The 18,253-nt window shown below is 44.7% G+C and overlaps 1 protein-coding gene across 3 annotated transcripts in view; it reads right to left on the bottom strand.

The window, feature by feature from the left end:
• The window catches only part of capn15 (calpain 15), a 29,510-nt gene that overhangs the window by 2,513 nt on the left and 8,744 nt on the right, over positions 1–18,253 (bottom strand). For all 3 annotated transcript variants that reach the window (XM_088284471.1, XM_088284472.1, XM_088284470.1), the window contains exons 2-11: positions 13,383–15,024; positions 9,452–9,660; positions 7,356–7,539; positions 6,460–6,683; positions 5,538–5,663; positions 4,344–4,496; positions 2,202–2,363; positions 1,892–2,127; positions 1,462–1,631; positions 707–885 (exon numbers count right to left, since the gene is read on the bottom strand). In XM_088284471.1, the coding sequence (XP_088140597.1) occupies positions 707–885; positions 1,462–1,631; positions 1,892–2,127; positions 2,202–2,363; positions 4,344–4,496; positions 5,538–5,663; positions 6,460–6,683; positions 7,356–7,539; positions 9,452–9,660; positions 13,383–15,002 (3,263 nt within the window). In that variant the 5' untranslated portion in view covers positions 15,003–15,024. The remainder of the gene's footprint in view (positions 1–706; positions 886–1,461; positions 1,632–1,891; positions 2,128–2,201; positions 2,364–4,343; positions 4,497–5,537; positions 5,664–6,459; positions 6,684–7,355; positions 7,540–9,451; positions 9,661–13,382; positions 15,025–18,253) is intronic.

The following is an 18,253-nucleotide window of genomic DNA, read 5'->3' as shown; positions in this document are numbered from 1 at the left end:
AAAAAAAAAAAAAAAAAGTCTGTGACATTTCACAAGTACCTTTTATATGGGTCATAACTCTGTCATATAACATGTGTCGGTACGAGTGAAAAATTTGCAGGTGCGCATGCAGCCTAAATTCAGAAGAAGATTAATGAGCTGTCACAGCTCTACTTGTGCTCATTTTCACCCGAAATATAAAAGCTCCAAGACAGTGTGCTACACTACAAATGACTAAAACCTTTCTACAGTTAATGAAAACTATAGAAACAACTAATACGAAAATGGGGAAAAAAAAAGTATCATTAACAAAATAAAATAAAAATGGAAATGCTTTTTTTTTTTTAAAAATGAGAAAAAACCCCAGGTAATTCTTAGGTTTATAAAATTAATTAAAAAGAACTATAATCATAGCAAAAAAGTCCTTTATTTTGTATTTTTGTCAATTAATATCATACACGACCTTTTGGGGTTTATTTTATATGCATTTATTTTGGGACTGCTTTATGATTGTATAGGAGAAGTAAAGTCTTTTGAGATTTGTAATTGACTTCATTATACAATACTTAGTGACCTTATTTATTTATTTTTAATCGTGCACTCAACAAATATGCCATGTACTGCATTAAAAAAAAAAAAAAAATTAAACTAATACCAAACCTAATAAAAACAAAAAAAATAAAATAAAATAAAATAAAACCAGCACAAGCTATCAACCGTGCCATACCGGTGTAACGGTGGTACGCTGTCGATGGTCTTGAGGCTGCCGCGTGTGGACACCACGTTGAAGCTGTCCGTGCAGTCGCAGGAGACGTGGAGGTAGTACTTGGGGTGACGGTTTTCCACCACCACGATGAGACCCGCCCAGCCATGCGTCAAATAGTAGCACGTCATTCCCTCACGGCCCTGATAAGACAAAAAAAAAATTGTCAGAAATCCTGCGTGGAAAGATTATAATGCTTATATGTATGCACACTTATCTAAAAGGGGGTTGGGTAACTGCTGATGCAAACTAAAGTTCTTATATAGTGAGAGGGGCGACCCAATTCGCTGCACGTTTACGGCTTGTACCTTCAAATATGTCTTACGCATTTTGAAACAAAATTCTGAATTCAACGGATATATGCCAAATATTCAAAAGAAGGAGGCGGGGGGGGGGTTCCCTTCAGGTTTCACATGATCTTTTATTACTGTCCCGGAAAATCTATTCAAATACAACCAATTACTGGCATCCATGCCTGACACACTCGAGAGAGAGAGAGAGAGAGAGAGAGAGAGAGAGAGAGAGAGAGAGATCGGCCCACCTGCTGTGTCGAGAGCCGAATGATCTAACAAAAATATATTATATATTTTGTCAGAAGTGCTGTCAGGAACAAAAATCCCCCCAGCAAATGTGACAGCGCTTTCAGAGAAGACAGAAGCATTGCTCTTGCTGCAGAACAACTTGTATGCATGTACTAGAAGACAACATCTCACAAGCACCTCGTGTCTTTCGCCTTTGTTTTCCGTCAGGAGGATGATGGCGTCGGCCAGCGTGGTGGCGGCTGCCTCGACCTGCTCCACCATCACCTGTCTGGAGCTGTAGATGGCCAGGATGTAGCCAGGGAAGTCCTGACTGGGCCGCCGCTGAGCTCCACTGGTGGGACTGGAGACTGTGGGAGGGAGATTGAGATGAGTAAACCGTAATCAAGTTGGACAAAATTGTTGGTACTCTTGTGTTAATGCATCTTCAATTTCTTAATATATGCAAATGTAGTCAAGAGAACATAAAGCTTTTCTGGTCCACTGTGTCAAAAAGAGCATCGTGACTACTACTCACACATCGATTCTATCTAAAATCCTAAAAATGCCACTAAAATAACAAACGCACACTCACAGCCCCAAAATATGAGCTCGCAGTCTGCACACTTACTGGGCGTGGGCGGCCCTCCCGACACGCTCACGTTCATCTGCCAGTGGTTAAAAGCGCAGCACACCACGGCGTATTCCCCGGGCTCCAGCATCACATCGCAGCCAACAAACTTCTTCACCGCTCGCTTGCTGTGCGCCAGTAGGCGGCCCAGGGTCAGCTTGTTACTGCTCCCGAAGGAGGCCCGGAACACCATGATGCACAAGTCGAGCAGGTGACTGTCAGCCGTGTCTGAGCGCCTGATGAAGGAATTGGTCAATTGATAATTTTTAATATCATAAATAATTCTACATTAAGCCTCGTTATATATTACCTGCTTCCCTCCTGGAAAAGAGCAAACTCCAGCGCTGTCCTCTCCAACACAGTGAGGGCCATGACAGTCACCGGCCCGCTGGCCTTGCACGGGAAACATCCTTGAAGCCGCACCTCCTGCCAGTCCGAGTGGATCTTACAAATATCCACCGAGTCAAAGTACCTGCGGGGGAGGAGGAGCGAGGAGATTGTGTTGTCTTTCATCACGCCTTTCCTCGCAGTCCACGCAGGCGCGGGCTGCTGGTTTAGGTGGAAAGGCGAGAGATTACGTGTCGGAGGGAAATCAGGCAAAAAGACAGATGGGGTCCTTTGGGCCAAACACATTTTTCAGGTGGAGTTGTTTAAAGAGGACAGCTGCCTCGGCCCTCCCGGACTTATTGCAACTCCTATTTTTCTAGACAGGCGGCACATGAATAACAGTCGCAAACACACTCTTACACACGTGACACTCTCAGTGACGCAGTGCAGTGCTACACTACTGCAAGCGCCAACCACAATAATGCAAGTTTTTCTCGGTTAAATTAATACCGCTGATGGAGACGATCTTTCTCCGTTAATATACTTTTCTTTCCTTGCCTTTTCTTACACTGTCGCGCAAATTGTCCAAGAAGGAACGTCAAAAAGTTGTTGGGAAATTGTAGTTTACTTGACTTGATTACATGATACTTTTACTGACATAAAAAAATGTGGCCCTCAAAATAAAATAAAATAAAATAAAATAAAAAACTAAAACTAATACAAAATCCAATCACGCGAAAAAAAATCTTATTGCTGCTAGATTTTTTTCCACAAGGTTATCATGCAGTCAGAATCTGACACTGGCCATGACTCTTATGGATAGAAAACGGGTCGATGGATACGTCGTGATGAAATGTATGTCACTAAAAGATGAATCTACTAAAACAAGAAAATACAAGAGTCTCTGTGAAAAACATCCTGGTACCACACTTGGAGAACGAGGGCATTTTGTGCGTGTTAACACAACGACAACAACAACAGTGTTGTTCATTTGGGTGCCAAAACCAGATGGTGAGTAAAATCCACAGAGCTTACTAAACACGCCGTCACATGACACGTGTCCATCACGGTGGACTCAGCTGACATTTGGAGAGTCCCTTTACGCGATTGTGGGCAAAACGAAAGCGTTGACATTTGAAGCGGCTTGTGTCGAGTACGTCTTTTCCTCAGATGAACCGTCCCCAGCTGGAAATTCATACATTTTACATTTGCGAACAGCTGCACGTCCGGAACCAAGACAAAGTGTGTGTTTGGCAGCCGCAGCGGCTCACATTTGATAAGCATCAAAATATCAGCGCAGCCGTCGCACCGCTGAGCGCGGTGATTGACTGTGGTGCAGAGTGCAAACACCACAGCATGGGGCCATGATAACTCGAGTGCTGACAAAATATCCTGTTATGAGATGATGGTCGATGAGCTGTAATGATTCCTCGGTGCCACTAGGGAGAGTAAAGGGAAGGCAAAAGTGATTGAAGGCTCGTTGGAAATAGAATGGAATTGCGGAACTAGAGCAGCACTCAGTGGAGTGTTCACCTCTGTCAAGAGTCAAAAATCAGAACCAGATATCTCGCATGCTGGATTAAATAGTTTGTAGATTTAAAAAAAAATAAAATAAAAAATTCACATTTTGTCATTTTTTATGTAATAACTGTATTGTAAATGATCTAAAAATAAACTCCTCTGGCCCCAGCTTATCCCTCAAATTTGACGCAGAATTTGTAACATTTCTCCTCGACATTTAAGTTTATCACCTCTTGTTGATTATTAAATGATTTTAAAATCCCCCAAATAAAACTTCTAACACTCAAATTTAATGTTATAATGTAGTAACACTCCATTGTAATTAAGTCATGCGACAAACGATGCTCGTTTAAAGTGCTAATGCTACTTTAGCAATGCTAGCATCGCTATTTCGTTGAAGCTGGATATGCTTTGGTGAGACACGAAATGTGGCGAGGGATGAGTCAAGTGAGGCTACACACTGAAAACTCACCTAAAAAAAAAAAAGACCGGTAAAATGACAAATACTGATTCCATTTATGGAAATGGTGGAAATGCAAGAAAAAAAAAACTGTCAAAGCAAAAGAAAACTAAAGAACAAATCCCCTGAAAAAGTGTCTCTTACTTGATGAAATCGGTGTACTCCATCCAGAAGACGCCCTCGCTGCTCCCGTGCGCCATCAACTCGTGACGCAGGTGCTGAGGCCAGTCCGTCCATTCGTCCGACCAGCTGCCATTCCATGAGAAGCGACCCCACGGGTTGCGGAGTCGCAACAACCTGGGAAACGGGAGGAGACTCCTGGAAATTTGTCTATTGCAGAGACTTAAGTGTGGTGCGGTCCATACTTCTTTGGTACAGTTCTGTTGTATTTCACTTTTAAGGACAGCACAATACATTTGTACTGTATTTTGTTTACGTGTCAACACACCTCTGCGGGCTCATGTCATGTAGAGGATTGATGATTTTTATCTCCCTATTTCCAGCCTTACTACCACCAAATAAAAAGCTCCACAATATAGTGAAAAACAACACTCTCCCCTCCTCGAAAACTGCAGGTGAGCAGCCGCTCCAAAATCTGCTTTTCATGTCCTCTGGCTTCGAGCAGAAGGGGTCTCGGTGTCATTTTGGATCAAGCGCTGCCACTCCACTTGCTTTATGGCAGCAAATTAAAGTGTGTCGCTCTTGAGAAAAATGACATCTGAGCCTTTTTTTTTTTTTTTTTAAGCTACTCTCGACTTACTCTCACAGGTTGAAGAAGCCGCCATTGTGTTAGCGCCGCGACCGCCCTCCCTCCCCCACCCATCGACTGATCAAAAGGACCCCGCCGCAGTAAAAGATGCACCTGCTCTCTATTTGTATCCAGCCTCCTCCTCTTCTTTACTCCCCACGATGAGCGCGTTCACAAAAAGATCCGTTTGATCCATTTTAAAACAGGACAAAAAAGTTGATATCCCGATAAATAATTCACACACAAAACACTCTGAATGTAGGTCAAGATGAGATTAAAGACTTTTGATTTAAAAAATTAGTTCAAGATTTGTACAATGCTTAAGTGAGCAAAGCCTACTATATGATCCGTGGGTCTTTTTTAACGTTGCGCATTAATGAGAGGCGTATCCCAAGGGAATATGTGCACTCAACACGGGGGAGAGACTTTAAAAATGCATTTTTAGAAGTGCGGAGGCACTTCAACTTGAGGGAACCCTTTGTTCATGAGATGACAAACCCGACTTCAAGGACACAAAATTCCGAATGCAATATACATATGTTAATTGGCTCCTTTTAAAAAAAAAACCTTTTAATTCTCTGTGGCAGTACCTGTATCCTTGGACATCTCGGACATCCAAGATGGAATAGGCGTGGCGGGGCCGCAGACCCAGAGACTCGTAGACGGCGTCGTCTACCTTCATGTTGCCTCCTCCGCACGAGGCGCCCATCAGAAACCTGTGCCAAAACACCCATCAGCTTTCGCTACGTCTTGGCAAAAACAACGTACTTATCAGTATTATCAGAAAAAAAATAAATAAATAAATCAATGAATCAACGAAAATGCTCCTCCACTTTGTTGATGTACCCGATCCGTTTGGCCAACAGTATGCGCTCTCATGACAGGGCCGGCTGGTCCGCTTTGATTTATTAAAACATACTGCAGCTTGTCTGACAGATGGGCGCCAAGCTGGCTGCAGATCACTGAGCCACTTTGGGGCTTCACTAGTTTGGTGGTGTTGCTTTGAAAGCGCACATATCAAAGTGGTAATAGCAGGAACGCTTCCATTACTGGCGTACTGCAAGCAGATTGAAAAAAAAAAAACACTGCAAGTGTCTCTGCCGTTTGTAGTAATACCTCCTCGCCCTTGACTGTTTTAATAAGAAGAAAATTGGGATTCCCCCGAGAATTTTGAGGCCCGCAAAATAATGTGCAATACAGTTTTATGTTACGTCATTAAAGAAAAAAGTGTAAAAACACACATGCGTTTGCTCGGTATCAACAATTATTAAAAAAGGTAAGTACACTTCCAAATGGAACATTCCAAGGAAATTACAATGTCCCAGCTACCATATACCACACTGGTGACTCTTGCTCTTAAAAAAAAAATAAATAAAATAAAATAAAATTAATTTGCTATCATGGCATTATGTTTTCCTGAGTATAAACAACTTCTTAATTCCCTCAATATTTATTTTTAATTATTAAGGTAATCATCTGCAAGAATTCCTGGGCGAACAAATCTGATTTTACCCTGCTTCCTTGGAGCTCAGCATCTTGGCCCAGATCAAGTCCGTATCGATGGGCTCCTCCCGCGGGTTGGTGGAGCTGACCTGCAGCATGAGCGAATCGCACGGCGCCCCGGTCAGTGTGGCCAAGCCCTCGATGGCGCGCCCTGCCTGCAAGGCAAAGTAGGAGCCGTGGAGTTTGGCCAGGGCCTTCTCGATGAGCGCCACCCACAGCTGCTTCCTCTGAGCCTGGAACGACCGCAGACAAAGTGTCAAATTTTGGACGGAGGCACTTAGCAGTTGATTGTCAGCCTTTGTCAAAGATTTCAAGTTATCAAACATGATGCATTTAAACGCCTTATCTTCAAACAACGGTCTAACGAGCGTGGATGAATTATTTTGCGACAAGTCGACTTTTGCCCCGCCGGTTGCATTTTGACGAGGCGGTTAATCAACAGTTGTTGTTTGTCGCACAGTCATCAGCTCCACAGAGTCGTCCATTTAATTAAAAGACACGTTTCTAAATAATGAGATAAATGTTTTGTTTAAATGGAAATCAAATGTGAAATATATATGACTGGATATAAAAAGACAATTAATAGACGTGCGTTTTATTGTGGTCCAGTGAAAACCTTCATGAATGGAACAAATGATAAATGTTACACACGGTACATTAACAATCACATCCATGTTTGGCTGCCTTTAGGGGTCACAATCTGACTATAAAAAGCCTGTCGGTGAAGGTGAACACCCCACCTCTGTACTTCCGGCTCGGATAACCTCTGTGAGCTTGAAAAGGACAAACGGCAAAAAAAAAATAAAAAATAAAAAAATAAAAAAAATCTTTCATTGCAAATTGGATAATCTCTTCATATCTTCATCTGTGATTTACTATCCCTGGTTTCTAGTGAGCAGACTAACCTGGGAGAAGAGGAGGAAGCCGTAGTCGTCACAGGGCAGCATGTCGTCGACCAGCACCGTCGTCCACGTCCCGTCTTTGCATAAGCGAACTTGGTAGGCGCCCTCTGTGCAAATAGTCCTGGTGATCATCACCCTCTCGACCAGCTCGGGACGCTCGGCCAGCACAGCCAGAGCACTGAGGAACCTGGGGAAATAAAAAAACAGGAATAAGGAAGGAATGGCATGAAGATTCAGAAAAGAACAAAACAATGCCATAGATGGGTTAAATGCTAATCAGCAGGGGTGCGCAAACTACGGCCCGGGGGCCACATGCGGCCCGTTAAGCGTTTTAATCTGGCCCGCGAACTTGAAAAAAATTAAATGAATAAACCTTGTTAATGTTTTATTTTCTAAATATTGTGTTTTTTCAAAGACGAATATTGTTGTAATGCTTTTGTTCACTTTCATTTAGAATGAAATGTATTTTTTTTTCTCTGATAAGGTGAGCTTACCAAAACACTCCATCCCTCTGCCCCCACAGTCAAATTTTAGAACCCATTGTGGCCCACCAATGAAAAAGTTTGCCCACCCCTGTGCTAATGAGTGAATCGTGTTTCAATGTCAGAATTCGGGATCGGTGTCTCTGTTTTGTTGCGAAGAATTGGACACAAAATGAATATCACTATTTGGCAGCTGCTGAATTTAATTCAGGTCCGACTTGTTTGCGGTCTACACGCAACGGTCTCGAAACGGCGCCAATTATAGCCCCCACTTTTATATATCAGTAACATCTATGCCAAAAATCACATATCAGTTGGGCTTTAGTCGACATCAAAAGACAGAACGACAAAAGTGACATTCGGTGAGGGAGCACTCAAACCACAAAATGGTAGGCTTGCTGCGAACTTGATCACAAAGAAAGCGCTGCTTTCAACACGATGACATGTTCTCAACAAGAAGCAGTACGCTTTCTTTTGTTACAGCTGAATAGTCGACTCGCACTGGAAGCTGTTTTCACGTTGTAAACTGTTGGAAATGATGGCAAATTGTTTGCCAGGGGAATATCTGCATGCTGCACTAAAATATTAAAAAAAAACAACAAAAAAAAACCAACACAAACGGGAAAAAAAACTATATTGCCTATCCCTATTTACTCCGCTGTCAGTTTGTATTACAGCCGTTTTTATCGACGGGAGTGGTTGGCACGTCTCTATTCGACTTCTATTGGTTGGCTGGCGGGTGCTTGGTTGTTTGCTGGTTTATTAGGACAACTGTGTGTGTGCGTGTGCATGTGTGTGTGTGTGTGAGAGCGAGAGAGTGAGAATTTGGGTTACATCCTGTTGCGAGTGAGAGGATTTGGCTCTAGGGAGGGTTATTTTTGATAAGCTGTGTGCGCTGCTGACGAAACTTGTATCGGGACAACTTTGTGAGGGACTTGACTTTGCAATGTGTGTGTGTGCGCGCACACCACACGTGCACGCCGCAAAACAAGGATAGAAAGATAAAGCACATGTCCAGATTTTGCGGAATTACCTTCCTGTCAGATACATTTGTACATCTTTACACTATGCTCTCGCTTTTGTTTTTTTGTTTTTTCTCCATCTCCGACAGCGTATTTTCTTTGTTATCGTTTTACCGCCTCGTCGTGTTCGAGCAGCGAGCGACGGTCACTATCTTCAAGGCTGAATTTAGTGCTTGTGAAATGTTCTGCAAAGAAAAAAACAAGACCATCGACTCTAGTCTCTTTGTCGTTCACACTTCATTGAACGGAGCAGAATGTATTACCTTTCTCCAGATTTCGCTCGCCTGCAGCTGTGATAATTTGCACATTGACATAAATAAGGGGAATAAAAGCTTAATTATTATTTTATTTTAACACACTAAAAGATGTTGCATTAGACTTTACAAATTGATTTTTTTATGTGAAGAAGCATCACTTATTTGAAAGTGGAAGGGATTGCAGCGTGCTGCAGAAATGGGTCTTTAGCGTTCCGATTTTTTTTTTTTTTGTATTTTTTTTATGCGCAGTGAACATAGCAATCACGGGCTCCCCTCTAAGTGAAATTTCGAAGCCTGAGGAGCGTCCTACTTCCTTGTGATGTGTTCTGACAGCTCACCAGCAGTTTCCCAGCAGCCCTTGGAGGATGTCAGAAGGTCGCGGCGTGCGGAAAACGGACCACTTGACGCCTCGGTCTTTGAAGTTGCTGCATTTGATCTCGTGGGGGCGGAGCCACTTTTTGATTCGCTGCTGGACGCTGTCGCCCTCGGGGAAGCCTACCGATCGAGGTCCCGGGGGGAAACTGTCGTCCACAAAGTTCACCGTGTTCTAATTGTGGGTGAGAAAGGACACGGTAGAGGATGGGGAGTGAAAAAGAGACAAGGAAATGGGCGGGATGACCAGATTTTTTGAGCTGCTAAAGTATCTGCTTAATTTCCAAAGGTTTTTTTTCACAGGGCTTTTCCACCTTAGACAACGAGGCGCACTAAAGCGGCCAAACCAGCCTGAAGCCTCGATCGACACCCTTGCTGTCATGCTGGACTTTATAAAAAAACATTTTTGCTCTCAATCTGCTTCCTCACCATGACATGCGTGCACTCATGGCCTACGACGAGGCACTCTATAGTGACCACGCCAGCCCAAAGCCATGTTTCATTCGAAGGCTGTCAAGTCATACTTTAACTTTTTTTTTTTTTTTTTTTACCCTCTCCACCTTTCCGAAAGATGCATTTTCGAGGTGCAGGCTTAGCTAGCTAACTAACGGCACATTGCAATCGCACCAGCAAACCGCTAATGCGAATGAAGGCGCTCAATCTTATATAGCAGGGCTGTGGTGACTCATTTGACTTTTTTCAGGCCAATTCCAGTCCCACTATTCATGACTACCATTAATATTTATGAAACATAAAACTCAACAGATAATTCTAAATAAAGAAATTTCTGTCCTTTTAACACACGATGACTTGACTCACAGATTTGTCAAACAGCCAGTGCAGCACCAACTACTGGCTAGGAAGGATTACCCGATGTCAGATTAGTATCGACATCCTTTGCAAGTACCTGATACCTTGAAATAAGGCTGGAAACAGAACTCTCTACACTCATCCCTAGAAAAAAAAAATACTCAATACTATATTGTGACAATTGCATTGTTCAGTCTTTGCACGTTATCAGCAATTAACTTACAACATGTATAATGCATTGAGAAACAAGTTCTTCAAAGAAAAGGAGGTCGAAGTAATATCATTACACAGCAGAAGAACCTTGCACCACCCGAGGGGCAGGACCCAAAAGTGAAAACAAACACTTTTTGACACTCTTGCTAGCTGCAGAGAAACATACGCTTAAAAACCTGACACCGAATATAAAAGGTGTCTGAAATGAAGCGCCATCTTTACTGCTCACAGCCTCGCAACACAGATAAACAAACAGAACATGATACCCGACCCGACACACTATCTGCTCATCTAAAGCCCTTTTGTACAGCGACACTCCGGTTTCCTATTTGCGGTGTTAGAAGTGAGCCCGGCCAACCGTGTTGCGAGCCAGGCAGGGGATGTAATGCAGGTGCCCCGCTGGTAGCTCCCGGTGAAGAAAATTGATTGCTCGCCAGGCCCTGCTCATAATTCAATTCAGTTGCCTTGATGCGGCATTAGTGACCAGACGAGAGTCACCGCCTCGCCGCCACCACCAGCATCATCCAAGGTTGCAATGGAGCACGCTGAGTGCGTAGTTCACCGGTTTATGCACAACCCCTTGAACTAGCTTTGACGTTTTATGGATGCAGGTGACAATGTGGATTTACTATCACAGCCTAGAAATAGAAAAAAAAACACTTGAGCCATTGACTTCAAAATCAGACAAGGAGCAAAAGGGGTCATGCTTTGCCAACCCCTGTTATTATATATATAAAAAATAAATAAATAAAAAAAAAAGAGATTCAATTAAATAATCTAGTTGTTGTCCTTTGAATGACACTAAATCTAGAGGGACAATGCCATCATTGTTTAAAATTCATTAAAAAGACACAATTTTAGGCTCTTAATAGTACTGGTACGAAAAACACGATTTGTACCTGACCCAAATAAATCAGTCGCGTGTGTTCTGCACACACAAACCGTTGGAAGCAAGACTATAACAGAAAGTCACCTTGATCTTTTAAGGTCACTCCAATCTTCTGAGGAGATGACATCCGCAACGATTTGCTAATAGGGTTTCATTTTACGGTGATTCCGAGTCCAAGGTGTTGTGATGTTTACAGAGTGCGATTCCCTGCTTCCAAAACAGTGGAGACGTGCCAGACTGCAAAACGTGGACTGCTCCCACCCCGACGCAAAACTGGCAGGCATACAAGACTGCTTTTTAGACGGCAGTAAGCGTGGAGCCAAATATCATAGGTGGCAGAGACAACCTGTTTTTTCCTCCACAACAAGAACGCATAGAGGCAGATTTCACGGCATCGCACTTATTGAACGCAAAACAGAAAAGAGCGTGAAGCCAAAAGCCTGAATGCCGTGGTGAGAGAACAACTGCTAATGGCGAGCAGTCACAACAAACTACTCAAGGTTTAGCCACGTATTTGGCTGTACAATGCTGTAGTGTAGACCGAGAATGATATTGAAGGAGGAGAGAGAAACTGATTCCAGTCTTGTTTGGTCAGCTGAGAACGTGCTTCTTTCCAGGGTTGGCTGCAATGCGATGGTGAATAGAAACTCATAAAACATGAGTTGTGTTTGGTTTACACACTTAAATGCATTAGTTTGGCTTCTTTGCCTTTAGACCACTGGCTTTAATAAATTAGAGGTGTCAAACTCAAGGCCCGGGGGCCAGATCCAGCCCGCTACATCAGTTTATGTGGCTCACCAAAGCTAATAAAGTGTGTCTTCTTCATATTTTGGTAAACTCATTTTTTTCATTTTGTTTTGGAAGAAAATCTGTCCTAAAATGGCCATTTTTCTTTATTTATATTATTCATAAATTTATAATTGGCGACCAAGCATTTATTTTCACCAAAACCCCTACCGAACATTCTTCAAAAAAGAAGCTCGAAGCTCTTTAATGCCACTCTGAGTTGGACTAAACACAAAACAAAGTGAATTACACAACTTATCCTCCACTAATTTAATGTTGACATGTAATGCAAAGCACAGTCGGCCACGGTGGCAGTGCTGCTATCTTTTAGGCAACGGATATCCTACCACAAATGATGATGATGTCTTGAGGGGAATAGACCAACTCTCAGACGTCTAAAACGGAGCCGGTCCAAATGATGCTGTAAGTGATTACGTTCACCATAGGGAAGCGGATCATTTCTGCCCAGCACTCAAGCTCGGTGGCTAAAAATAGGCCGGCCCAGTGTCTGCCTTAGCATGTTCACACATGTGCAGTCAGCCGTGAAAACACAGTGACATTACGACGGTTTGAGCATGAGAGTTGATGTGAAGAGAGTTGAGGGTGGGGGGGGGGGATTCTATCATGTTAATGTCGGTGTAGAATTAGGAAAAGACTCCCCAATCAGGAATGAAGCAAGCATTTTGTGGTAGTAAGAGGTAAGCAATGTGAGCATCCATCCAAATCCTGAATAAATGACATGCAAAGAAATGACCTTATAAGGTGACCTGGTTTGAGGTTTCTAAGTTAACGCAACATCTTTGTGATGTTTGCATTTTTCAATCAGTATTGCATTTTGGGGATGAGCAATCTTGACGGGATTCTAAAATACTCGCCAAGATGAATGTCAAATATAGTCCAACCAAAAAATAGCAAATACAGACACTCTAATAAAATCTAAAAACACATGTGGAAAAAGTGCAAAAAACATTTGTCATAATGCACGCATCGAATGACACTATTGCTGGATGACAACGGTCTTTGTGACAACGGTTAATAAGACCATTAATCCTCCAAAGATACAAGCCAAATTAGTTAAATTGAATAATTGAACAATGATAAGGTCCCAAAGCCATAAAACGGTAAATGGTATGAAACACTTTACCGAATAATAGTTCAATATGTCATCCATAACGAGCGCGTTGACATATTTTTCTTACCTCTCTGCAGAAGCTGACAATGTTCTCCCAAAGCTCCTTGGCTTCACCCTCATCATTTCGCCGACGCGCCTCGACATGCATGCTCTCTCTCCTTTTCAGAGGCTTTATCACCTTGCGAAGGGTGAGGTACTGCTGAGGTGTGTGGCATGCCGCGCAGTTCTTGGCCTTGACGTCGTTGAGCAGCGTACATGCTGGGCAACTCCACTGGCCAGGCCTCTCCTGGAGGCTCGACGAGGAAGAGGCGGAACCAGAAGAAGCGATAGCCGAAGAGGAGGAAGAATAACCTCTGCCCTGTTTCCGTGTTTTATGACCCGTGGAGGATGAAGAAGAGGGCGTGCAGGAGCAGGCTGCGCCAGGACCAGATTGGACCTGGCCACAGTGCGTACAGCAGCGATGCAGGGGCGCCTGCTGCTCCTGAAAGCCGTGCAGCTTGGACGACCCGCAGGCGGAGCACTTTGGAGCACCTGTGGGGTTGCGCAGGGTACACTTGGAGCAGGCCCAAGTGCTGAAATCCGGGCTAGAAGGACTGGCGGGGGTGAAACGCACCGTCTCGCAACCCAAATCGATTAAGTCGGCACCGGCCCGTGACGATCGGCAGGTTTCACATTTCGTCGTGCCACCTGGATTAGCTAAAGAGCAGCCTGGGCACTTCCAGGTGGGGGCTCCTGAGGAAGGGTGGTGGACAGCCTGGTGATTCTTTTGAGGGTCTTCTTCTTCTAAGATACTGAGGCGCTTACTGGGGTATGAGGGCTCTTGGGGTTGGGCATGTTTGGGTTTGGCAGGTCGCTGGGGGCCAGGCTGGGAGAGTACGCTCGCACTCGGAGGAGAGGTGGGACTCGGGGTGTTGGTGCCTTGGTTTGGCGGTCGCCCTGTTGGAGGCACCTCTCGCCTACTTCGTGGCACGGGGTTGTTCTGGAGGGAAGTGAAAGCACTGAATGGAGATGACGGCACATGGGGAGGTTCTTGGGGTTCGCAGGGAGGAGCCGGAGGTGAGTCGTCAGTTAGGTCTATGACCAGAGGGGTGGTCCCTGCTGAGGTCACAGGAAACCCCAGGACAGGAGTGCGAACCTCTGGGACCACCAATGCCTCAGGGGGGATTTTGGGTAACGACAGTTTCCTGGGTCCACCACAGGCTGAGCATGACAATGCGACGGGCGTATTGTGAAGCGTGCAGCGAGGGCAAGCCCAGCCCGACTGCTGCTGCTCCATGCCACCCACTTCCCCGTTGCTCTCTGACCGTCTCAACATGTCCTCCTTAACCGGAACCTGTCCTTGGGGCTCTGAAAGCACGGTGGGCGTGACGGTAGGCGTTGGTGGTTCTGTCGTAGGAGCCGGGGGCAAACCGTTTGAGGTGGCAGCTATGGTTGCGACGGCAGGAGCGGGGGTGGTGGAGGATGGTCCGAAGCCGCAGACGGAGCAGGCTCTCGATCCCTGAGGGTTGTTGAGGGTACAACGGGGGCAAGCCCAGCGGTGCTCCTCGCTACTGCTCAGTCGAAGGATCTGATTAAGGTCGGGTTTCTGGCGAGGCGCCTCACAGATGGAACAGCGAGGGGCTCCGCCGACATTTAAGAAGGTGCAGCGTCCGCATGACCACTCACTGCCTCGCACTGCAGCTGCCATGGAGCCGGGAGAGTGAGAGTGGCTGCAAAAGATGAAACAAACCGTTAGAAAAAACCTCAAGTCATTTAATAAAACGATACTAATAGATGCAAACGTTTTGAGTACTACTTTGTACCCATACGAGTACAATGACTCGTCAGTACTCTTAAACGTGCAGCGTTGGGAAACCCCCTGTACCTTTTTAATACCTTAAAGAAGGAGGGGACATGAGTGAATAAGACGATAAACTATCAAGTGCAGGAACACTTGCTTCCAGTGAAATAATGGCGATTATCTAAGGAAAGAGTAAAGGGAGAGAGAAAAAAAAACAAACATTTGAAACTACATGAGGATGGGACCCAGACAAAATGAGAAAGGAAAAAATGGGAGTGTGAGAGGGAAAGATTGCCTCACTCAGGGGAGCAAAAATTAAATCTCTTTCCAGAGGGCACCGAGGGCAGTAAATCCATACACAATGGCTGTATGATTAGAGCCAAGAAATGCAGCAGAGAGAGCAGGAGATGGAGGAGAGGAGGCTGCAATTGCCTGACAATAATAGAGGTAAAATTCGGGCTGCTTCTCCACAGCGACGCCGCAAATTAGACAAAGTCAGACAACTCTCAATCAGATTATTTTAATACCTCTCTCCCGTTGACCTTTAATACGTATGCGGGTTTCCGAAGAGGGTTTTGCCAAACTAACACTGTCATTCAAGTTGCTCAAGTGTGAACAAGAACACACACACGGCATTGTGGGTATGATGGAGTAAGCGAGGGAGAAGTGCAAAGAGCCAGAGCCATCTTTCAGTTCTTCACTTTGGTCCTGAGGGGGAAGGTGTTGTCCGCAGGATGACAACGGGATGTCATCACATTGGATGCTTTATTTATTTTTGTGTGCACAGTTTTATTAACGCTATGAGTGGAGGTAAAGCCAGCTGGGATCGCATCCAGCACAGCCGCAACTCTACTTAGAACATATGGATTTGGTCGGGTGCAGTCAGCAGTTCATTTTCAAAAAAAATAAAAAATAAAATAAATAAATAAATCAAATAGAAAATGAAGAGACATTTCATTGTAGACACAACATACACTCATAAATTCCACCCAGAATCTTTGGAGAAGTGTTATTTCTCTAATTGTACCTTATATTTTGTACATTTAACCCAGACAGCTTCGATGTTCCCAAATGGCTGCGGCTCTACTGAACACACGACAACTCTCTGTCACTCAACGGAGCGGGAGGAAAAAAAAAAACTTCACACTCGATTTACAGTGCGTCACTCTTGAACTGACAGTTGCTAGTTTTGGTGCTACTTAGGAGAAAATAAATCCTTACTTGGGTCTGAAAGGTCGCCCCCCCCCCCTTTTTCCATAACTGGGATATTGGGCACTATATTGGACCCGTGGGAACCCTGATCATGTGACAACAACAAGCGGACAAAGATAAGAAAAAAAAAAGAGGATACCACACCTCAAAGGAAACCTTTTGGATTTAAAATGAAACGTCTTAAAAACAACCAAGAAGAGTCCAGCTGCCTCGATGAAACCTTTGAAGTGACTGGGTTCGAAGGTGAATGTCACACAGGGCGGACAGTCCTTGCTGCCGGGTGCGGGTCAATGTCGCCACACAGGCGTGCTTTTGAATCTATTTGTAGATAGAGCGTAGTCACATGCTTTACTTTTTGTGCTGAGGTTGATCTGCACCCTCAGCCTTTCGCCCGAGGACAATTAAAGTACAGAAGAAGAAGTTCCAGTACATTATGTCAGAAGCCATTAGCCGAGTATTTATTTTCCTTGGGCTGACGTCAGCACTCTAACCTACAGCATCTCCCTGCAGACGGGAGGAAATATCGGTCTTTCGACGATCACAATAAACAAGCAAACTTAACTTTCATTCAACATTGTTGTAAATTGTGTGTTTATGTGGTTGTTAATTGCGAGGGAAATTTGATTATGGCGTAGTACTGATGTAATGCTTCCGTTAAAAAAATTTATTTTCTCTCGTCTCACTTTGGTCGTCCAAGGTTAGAATTGATGACACGCCGAGCAACCCCAAGGCTCACCCTCCCGTCTGTTTGTCTGTCCGTCGACATGGACCCACAACAGCGATGAGCGTCAGTGCCTCATGTCTTATGACAGCTCATTCCCCGCGGCCATTTCCATAACCGTCAGGCCGTTTCATCTCCGGCGAGAGAGCAAAGTCGTGGTGTCAGCCGCATGGCAACTTTGTCAAATCAATTGATTTGGTTGGCATTGGAGCGAAGGGGGTGGCACATTTATCATGTCTGTCTGTCCGCAGCAGGCATTAGAGCTCAGAAGAATTTTACAACGAGCTGATCATCCTCTTGAGGATTTTTCAGACGTCTCACTTAATTACCTCATTATTTTGTAAGTGTGCGCCGATAAGGGACCACCTAACTTAATAAAAAGTCACAATCCTGGCCTTGCATTAAAATAAATGCACAAGTCTGGCCGGTGGTCCCGGGACAGTACTTAAAAAAAATAAAAAGAAATACACTCTGCATTGAGCGCTCCACTCGCTCATAAGTGTGTGCGCCAACACAGCGACCCGTGCTCGCACCTTTTCTCCTTGGCCCTGTTCAGTCAAGCTGCTCTAAAAGTGCCCACTTCAGCGCCTCGGTTGCTCGGTGTCGCAGACCCGGGCAGACAGCCAACGGCTTACAGTGGAGCGAAAGCGTGAGAGACACAGAACTCCACCTTCGGAATAATGATCTTTTCGCAATGAGGATTTCAGCGCAAAGTACCTCATCTGAATAAATCATCAGTGCATCAATGACCCTTGCATAAACGTTCGCTGGCTGCGGGGCGATCATGTAGCCTCGGCTGACTTTTACAAAAAAAGAAAAGTGAAAGCTGCAAAAGCTTCGGCGCAAAGTTGAAAACGAGTTAACAGTTCAGAGCTCTGTCCAGACTACAAATAGATGGAAGACAATCGCGGGTTGCATGATGGGTAAGTGAGGCCGGGCGCGAAGGCTCCTGATTGTGTGGATGCCAGTCTTCTGCTGGCTGCTTGGATTCACTTTGCATACTGAACTCTGCTGCGAGATCAAGTGAGCCGAGTCTCGCCAGCTTCTCCCCGCCTCACCGCGAGACATTTGGCCTTTGTGCGACAGTCATTAGCACTGCCTTTCCAAAGTTGGCTCTGGGCCCGGAGGCCTGGGGGCGGGGGGGATGTCTGGCCTTCTCCTTGAAGAAGCTTTTTACTTTATTAATCCAACACAAAATCGAGCACCATCTTGAAGAAAGGTGCCT

This window comes from Idiotropiscis lumnitzeri, chromosome 20 (genome assembly GCF_059441095.1).
Source record: "Idiotropiscis lumnitzeri isolate Australia: NSW breed Sydney's pygmy pipehorse chromosome 20, RoL_Ilum_1.0, whole genome shotgun sequence".
Lineage (NCBI taxonomy): Eukaryota > Metazoa > Chordata > Actinopteri > Syngnathiformes > Syngnathidae > Idiotropiscis > Idiotropiscis lumnitzeri.
Note: the sequence above shows the minus strand (reverse complement) of the source record. Positions and strands in the feature narration are given on the sequence as shown.